General features: G+C 44.3%; 1 protein-coding gene across 1 annotated transcript in view; it reads right to left on the bottom strand.

Moving 5' to 3' along the window:
* Positions 1-458: 458 nt before the first annotated feature.
* Positions 459-8,153, bottom strand: part of uggt1 (UDP-glucose glycoprotein glucosyltransferase 1) — a gene marked incomplete at its 5' end in the record, with an annotated part of 30,105 nt that continues 22,410 nt past the window's right edge. Inside the window, 7 exons of the mRNA XM_080836155.1 lie at positions 459-2,283; positions 2,529-2,691; positions 3,077-3,193; positions 3,858-3,972; positions 5,255-5,415; positions 6,107-6,289; positions 7,590-7,674. Coding sequence (XP_080692281.1) covers positions 2,258-2,283; positions 2,529-2,691; positions 3,077-3,193; positions 3,858-3,972; positions 5,255-5,415; positions 6,107-6,289; positions 7,590-7,674 — 850 coding nt within the window. The 3' untranslated portion in view covers positions 459-2,257. The remainder of the gene's footprint in view (positions 2,284-2,528; positions 2,692-3,076; positions 3,194-3,857; positions 3,973-5,254; positions 5,416-6,106; positions 6,290-7,589; positions 7,675-8,153) is intronic.

Consider the following 8,153-nt stretch of genomic DNA (forward strand, 5'->3'; position numbering starts at 1 on the left):
TATGAAATAAAGTGAAAATGTTCGGGATTCCCTGAGCAACTATTTTAATAATGGTTATCCCCCTGGCAACCAGGAAGTGACCGAGGCTTTGCAGATTTTAATCACAGTCCGACAGACAGTTCTAAGCTTCCCCTAGCACTTCCTTTAACTCGTCTTCATATATAATGGAGGACACCACACAGAAAACACACACATTTGGTAGTTGTGTTTTATTACAAAATATCAATATGCCATAGTGCCTTAGTTCACTTTACAATCTTTGAATCAAACAAAATTCCACAATTGACTAGAAGGCAGTCTGCTCATCCACCCCCCCACCCCCCCAGAATGATTGACAGCCTTCTCACCCCCCCCAGAATGATTGACACCCTTGGAAAAAGAAAACAGAAAGAATAGCTGAAAAAGTCTAACCTCCATGATGGCCAAAGGGGCCTTCGCTTCTCTTCACCAGCTGGGCTGTTTTGTAGAAAGGTCTTTAGAACAATGAAAGAAACCTCACCAAGGACAAGGACAGTTCATGAGTGGGAGAGTGCCACGAGCCAAGTGGTCGAGTGCCAGTCGCCCTAACAAAGCAGCCAGCCTCCACACACAGGTTCTAACAGCGGAGGTGAGGAGAGGAGAGGGCTGTATGGGAGGGCTTGGACCATGAACCCATTTCAGGCAAAGATTTGCTTTTTTATTTATGGCTGTGATGAGAGTGAAAGTGAGGATGAAATCACAATCCATGATCAGCAGCCCTAGCCTCTGAGCAAAAACTGACACATTCATAGAAATCCGGGCCATAAATCAATCCCTCTAATCCACCTGTGTCGTCTTCTCTTGCACTTCTAAGTGGTGCCACTAGAGGGAGACAGTGCAGATATTGACATTATCAAAACAACCTGCCAACTATGGCACCATAAACACAAAGAGTTCACCACCTGCTATTTCAGGACAAACTGCCCATGCCAATGCACCATGTGACCCACTGGACCCTTCCACTTCAGCTGTGCGTGAGCTCTTAGGGCTCTGGACTGTCATTGGTCTAGAGAGACAAACTTCCCTAACATATTCCAGTGGAAAAACACAGCAGGGACATGCCTGATATCACACACCTGGGACTGCCAACCAACCACCCCTCCAGTACTGTGCGATGTTCTCATGTGGCTTTGACCCCCTAATTCCTTTCAAGAAGGGAAAACAAATAGTGGCATTACACGAATGCTTCAATAGTGGCATTAGAGAAATGCTTCCACTTCTTCTGCATGTGACCAAAAATTACCAGATGGTCCCACACTGGACATGCCACCACACTGTGTGTCTGGCAGGCCTGAGTGATCCTCCCTGAGTCTAACACTGCTCTACATGAGACCCTTTATGAAGAGAGGGACCAGTGTTCTTATTTAATGTTAAAAAAAAAAAAATGAAATAAAAAAAGAATCTCTTTTGAGAGCCTGAAACACACGTCACACACATACACAACATCTCCACTCGTGTGAGGTAATGCAGAAGACACACAGACCTGTTGGACTTCACTCCATAGTTCCCACATGTTCCCTCACACACACACAGACACTCATTCATTCTCTATCTATCCCCCTGTCCCTCTCTCACACACACAATCTCACTCATTCTCTATATGTACCCCTCCCTCTCTCTCACACACACACGCACGCACGCACGCACACACACGTGCACACACACAGAAGTTAAGAAAATTCTGAAGATTATTAGCCACATACTACTGAGGATGTTTTACTACAAAACATTGGCCAATCAATCAATAAATCATTCATCGTAAAGCAAATAAATCCCCACATTAGGCCCCTTATGCCACCATGACATCTCTGCCAAAGTTTGTATGAAAACGTATGCATTGTTTGTGTGTTTGTGTGTGTGTGCGTGTGTGTGTGTGTGTGTGTATGTGTATGCATATAAATGTACACCTGGTCTCTGAAGTCAGGGCAACTCCAACAGAGAGGGTATGGAATGGAACATGATATAACCAACTCTCTCTGAGTGAAATATGACCCTTGACCCCTCTGTTCTCCCACTAACCAACACCAACATCAGGCCTACAGCCCTACACCTCTACGCCACCACTGCTAATGTCAATAAAAAGACAAATAGGTCTCTCAGCGTGGCAAGTTCATCATAGCAGCCATGTTCCATTAGAATGGATTTCTGCTAAAAGAAACTAAAAACAAACAAACAAACAAAACAAAACAAAAAAACTCCTTAAACAGAGTCGAGTTTTCCTTAACTGTAAGGGCTGTGCTCACAGTTCAATATGCTCGTCAGAACCTGCAACAGAGAGAGAGAGAGAGAGAGATAGAAAGAGAGAGAAAGAGTGAAAGAAGAAAAAAAGGGAGGGAGAGTGAGACAAAGAAACAGACAGAGAGAGAGCAAAAGGGGAGGGATGGTGGGAGAGAAAGAAAGAAAGAGAGGCAGAACACATAGTTAGTAAAGCCATCTCATCCTTGTCTCTTCAGCTCTTCAAGACAGACTCCCATGAGACAGAGAGTGTGTCAGCACTCCACTGGACCCACCTGGACGTGTGCTCTGAGGCTTTTCAGCACTGGTCCCTCCTGTCTCCTTCTCCTTCTGGAACTGTCCCAAGAGGCGCTTCACCTCCTGGTCGTAGTCGCTCCACTCGGCCACGATGCGCACAGCAGCCTGCAGCTTGGGCTCTTTGGTCTGGGGGTTATTACACTGGTGGGGATAAAACAGCCGTTATGGTGGGCTCAGAGGCATAATGTTGTGCTGTTGCAGAGGGAGTGGTGATATGTTTTATTTGGTTATATATTGGGTTGAGGGGCAATGGTCCTCTGGGGAGTTCCAAAACTATAACCTACAACTCCTTATAAAAAAAGAAAATTTTAAACCAGTCAGAGCCAAAACTACCTACTTTAACTAACTACCTACTACTTACTACCTACTACTTTAACCAGAATTACTGTGAAATAAACATCTTCAAGAAAAAAGAGGAGAGAAGAGGAGAGGAGAGGAAAGGAAAGGAGAGGAGAGGAGAGGAGAGGAGAGGAGAGGAGAGGAGAGGAGAGGAGAGGAGAGGAGAGGCAAGTTGCCATCCACCCACCAGATCGATAGTCTTGGCCTTCTTCTTGGATGTCTCATCGCACCAGGTCTCACACCACAGCCACTCCTGAGGGAGGGACTTGATGGGCACCTGGTGGATCATGTTGTTGGGCAGATCCTGGGGAGAGCAGCGGAGGGGGGGGGGGGGGGGGGCTTACATCAGCACTGTGTACCCACGTCTCAGTGTACTTCACCAAATACACCAACCACCCCAAACCATAAGTCATTTAGCCCATGCAAATATTACAATTTTAACATTTTGACTATTTCTTTTGATGCTGTTATATGGATATTGGTAGTAAATAACTATAAACTATTTTCATTTATGTTCTACTTCTGTATATATACTGCAATATAATTAGCACTATTTGAAGTAATAATGGCCATCACAGTGTCAACATTAGTTAGCTGTTTGTAGTGGGCCATCCAGTTCAAATTGGGCTCATGGTTTAAGAGACAGGTGAATGGTTGCCTCACCAGCCCATGATTTAAGAGACAGGTGAATGGTTGCCTCACCAGCCCATGGTTTAAGAGACAGGTGAATGGTTGCCTCACCAGCCCATGGTTTAAGAGACAGGTGAATGGTTGCCTCACCAGCCCATGGTTTAAGAGACAGGTGAATGGTTGCCTCACCAGCCCATGGTTTAAGAGACAGGTGAATGGTTGCCTCACCAGCCCATGGTTTAAGAGACAGGTGAATGGTTGCCTCACCAGCCCATGGTTTAAGAGACAGGTGAATGGTTGCCTCAGCAGCGATATGGTCACAGGAGAATGGTTCTCACCTGGTCCAGATTGGAAAGGCTGTTGGGGTCTTGGCTGAGTCCTTGATACTGCCCCCTCAGGCGGTCCCCTGCTGCAATCTTCCTGAACTTCTTTAGGTCCACCACGTACAGGGCACTGTCACACACAGAGAGGGGGGGGGGGGGGGGGTGTCAGAGATTCAGGCAACAATTAATATTACAGGCCCCTTAGAGCTATCATCACCAGTGACGTGCAGTCAGGGAACACACTATGGCCTATCACATTTAATTACACTGGAATACACTATGTATCAATGTGTAATAGGACATTATTACACAGAACCAAGGTTTTAAGGTTATGTTGAGTTAGGTTTTAGAATTACGGTTCTAGTCTTTATAGTCATAGTGGTCATGAAGTATAGATTGTTAAACACTGCAGTATTGCACACACTCTGACATACTGTAACTTAATTATGGCATATCATTACACAATGTAATATAAAGTGTCTAAGAGATTTATAAAATCAATATAGCTTGGCCTATGAGAATTCACCAAAATGTGACCTATAAACCATTCCTGCTGCTGAGATAAGTGAATTACATCTAGGGATGATCGTTCATCTCTGCTGGCTACAGCAGCACTCTAAATGTCAAACCACCGCCGCCCTCACCCTCCGCTCAAGGTCTACAGTTCTCCCTCAAGAGGAATGATCACACAGCGGCTATGGTGTGTGTATGGGGGGGGGGGGGGGGGGGGGACCACATTAGGACAAAATGCGCACCAGAGTCAAATGCCATCTAGCTACAGAAGTGAAGTACGCTTTGTGTTGTTGGCGTCTAGCTTTGGTTCATGCAGACCGGAGAGGTGGCGTGAATGCAGACAGAGCTTTATCTTGATATTGGAAATGTTCTACATACCAAAGGCTACTTAAGAAAGGGCGAAATAATTAGTAGGCTATTTATTAAACTGTTCAGTTGTTTTTTAACTTCTTCAAAAAAAGTGTATGGCCATGTGCTGTCTTAACTTACCAAACCTATTACAAGTTGATGTGCATTATAGGCTAAATAAAACATTACTAATTGTAAGCTATATTAGTGTGTCAGTTTGCCTTGTGTTGTTAGTGAGCAACAGTGTACCAGCAAAAGTAACACTCACTTGGAGACATACAATAATGAGTAGAGGGAGTGTCAGTTCAAACACACACACACACACACACACACATTCTCTCTCATAAACAAGGAAATCAAGTCTAACAGGGACACAGCTAAAGGTCACTCACATTCACACAACAGCCTCCAAAATGCCACCGATTCCTCACTTATGAAAACATTTAAATGTCACACACACACACACACACACACACACACACACCATAGACCACACATACACCTGCAAGCCCACAGTCTTCCTGTCGCTGCAGTGTTGCGTCTGGCCCTACCTGATGTGATACTTGCGTCCAGCCAGGTGACTGGCCCAGTAGCCAGATTTCCAGAAACGGTAGCCGTCCATCTCCCGCCGGCTTTCACAGAAGGGCGTGTAGCCATACGGCGCCCCCTCCAGATCAAAATCACGCAGCTCCTTCAGGTCAGTGCGGACTATCTGAGGACAGAGAGAGAGACAGATAGAGGGGACTCTTACTTTGATGCAGTACAAGAGAACTTATGAAGTCTTTAAAAAGGAAGGTATAAATAATGATGCTTTAAAATAATTTCTCAGCAATATTATGATGCATGTGGAACAAACCAAGTTAATTTCTGCTGCTGCTTTTTACATTTTGGTATGATGTTATTTTTGAATCTACATATTTTACGTACTTATTTTGCAGTGTATCTAATTTTTATAAGCATGTGGTTGCCCTTATCAAGGTTAAAACATCCATACTACATACTTCCCCTAGAGGGCAGTGGTGTACAGCAAATAACACAATAATGTGCGGTGTTTCAGCAGACAGTTGGTGTGCATCATGTAAGACATGTTTATGCTTATCCTTCTGTTCTGACAATAGCAGAGTCGATTTGCTTAATTCTGGTTAGCTGCTAGGCTGCGTCAGACCCCTATCCCATCATGCCGGCTCTCCCTTTTACACAGACGTTAATCCAGCTCTGTGACCACTTCTGCTGCCGACTTAAAGGCAGAATGACAATGACCCCTCCCCATCCCGCGTTCGTACCATTTTATACAGAACGGCGAGGCAGAATAAAGCCCCAACATTCCCACTTTAACAGGCTGTATAAAAGGGACTAGTGTCTGAGTGTCTCGTGAGCGCTGGTCTGCAGTCTCTGAGCAGTACCTGGTCGGCGTCCACAAATATGATCTTGTCGACAGCCAGGGGGAAAAGCACGTCCAGGAAGAGGATCTTGTAGCCCCAGATGATGCGCTGCTTCTCTGTCTGCTGGTGTAACCAGCGGGGCCACTTGTACTGGATGAGCTCATACTGGAAGCCATACTGCTCTGCCATGTAGGGGATAAACTCCTGAGAGAGAGAGAGAGAGAGAGAGAGAGAGAGAGAGATGAATTCCAGCAAGATAAAGAGAGAGAGAGAGAGATGAACTCCAGCAAGATAAAGAGAGAGAGAGAGAGAGATGAACTCCAGCAAGATAAAGAGAGAGAGAGAGAGAGATGAACTCCAGCAAGATAAAGAGAGAGAGAGAGAGATGAACTCCAGCAAGATAAAGAGAGAGATAGATGAACTCCAGCAAGATAAAGAGAGAGAGAGAGATGAACTCCAGCAAGATAAAGAGAGAGAGAGAGATTAAGAGAGAGATAAACTCCAGCAAGATAAAGAGAGAGATGAACTCCAGCAAGATAAAGAAAGAGAGAGAGAGAGAGAGAGAGAGAGATGAACTCCAGCAAGATAAAGAGAGAGAGAGATGAACTCCAGCAAGATAAAGAGAGAGAGAGAGATGAACTCCAGCAAGATAAAGAGAGAGAGAGAGAGAGAGAGAGAGAGAGAGAGAGATGAACTCCAACAAGATAAAGAGAGAGATGAACTCCAGCAAGATAAAGAGAGAGAGAGAGAGAGAGAGAGAGAGAGAGAGAGAGAGAGAGAGAGATGAACTCCAGCAAGATAGAGAGAGAGAGAGAGAGAGAGAGAGAGAGAGAGAGAGAGAGAGAGATGAACTCCAACAAGATAAAGAGAGAGATGAACTCCAGCAAGATAAAGAGATTATCTCAGCAAGATAAAGTGAGAGAGAGATGAACTCCAGCACGATAAAGTGATAGAGAGATGAACTCCAGCACGATAAAGTGAGAGAGAGATGAACTCCAGCACGATAAAGTGAGAGAGAGATGAACTCCAGCAAGATAAAGAGAGAAAGAGAAAGAGAGAGAGATGAACTGCAGAATTGAATTGAGCCAAAAATTATAGTTTTACTCTATAATGCAAAAAGAGATCAAGAGGGATAGGCAGAAAAAAATGGGTTTTCTGCCATTAGCAGATATTGGCTAGTAAACTTAAATGTTGCAAAATTGTTTTTTGGTTATCAGCCAACATTAGTTTTCCCTGGTGGATACTATTAGTCATGCTTCCAAAAACACATTACATCACAGGCCAATTATTATTTTAAGTCCGATGAATCTGAACAAAATGTTTAATTTTCTGTGAAGCCGCGCCACTGAAACTGATTTCGTTTTGCCCAGTGATTTTCGTTATTAAAATAATAATTATTATAATTATTATTATTATTAACATCACTAAGGAATCAAAGAGCTTCTATGCTCTTTAAGTCCGATAGGTGCGGCTGTTCATAGGGACTTTTACGGCAGATACTTACCTTGAAAGTGGGAGACAGGTAATTCTTCAGGAACCAGAACTTGACGGGTGTCTTGGTGTTCTTTATTACTGAGAGCATCATAATCCTGGAAAGACAGAGGAACGGAACCATGTCAGTTCAGCTCTAGTGAGATTTAAGCTGGGATCCACACTCCCACTCCCTTCCCCTTTTCCCTCTCCCTCTCCCCCTCTGAGAATGTCTCTTTCCCTCGCTCTCTCTCCATCTCCCTGACCTTCAAACGGAATTAATGCAATCAGCAGGAATGATATCGGGCCTGATCGGAAGTGGCAATTCCAAAGATCACCAACCCTCACATAAAGCCATGGGGACTCTAAACCAAGCTCTTCCTGATCCAAAGGGGAACATTTTAGCATTAAGGCAAAATGTCGGAGAATGTCACAATGTCGCAGAGGTCACGCTAAAGTTAAGGCTACCTTTCTCTTCTTGACTCTTAACTAAAATATGTAGCACACCTAACGGTCTGACATTTTCGCAAAAAAATTAAGGCTTATTCTCTCTATCGGTTGAAGTCTGTCAATGTTTCTGATTCGGGCAGCAAATGTT

The sequence above is a fragment of the Sprattus sprattus genome (assembly GCF_963457725.1).
Source record: "Sprattus sprattus genome assembly, chromosome: 4".
NCBI lineage: Eukaryota > Metazoa > Chordata > Actinopteri > Clupeiformes > Clupeidae > Sprattus > Sprattus sprattus.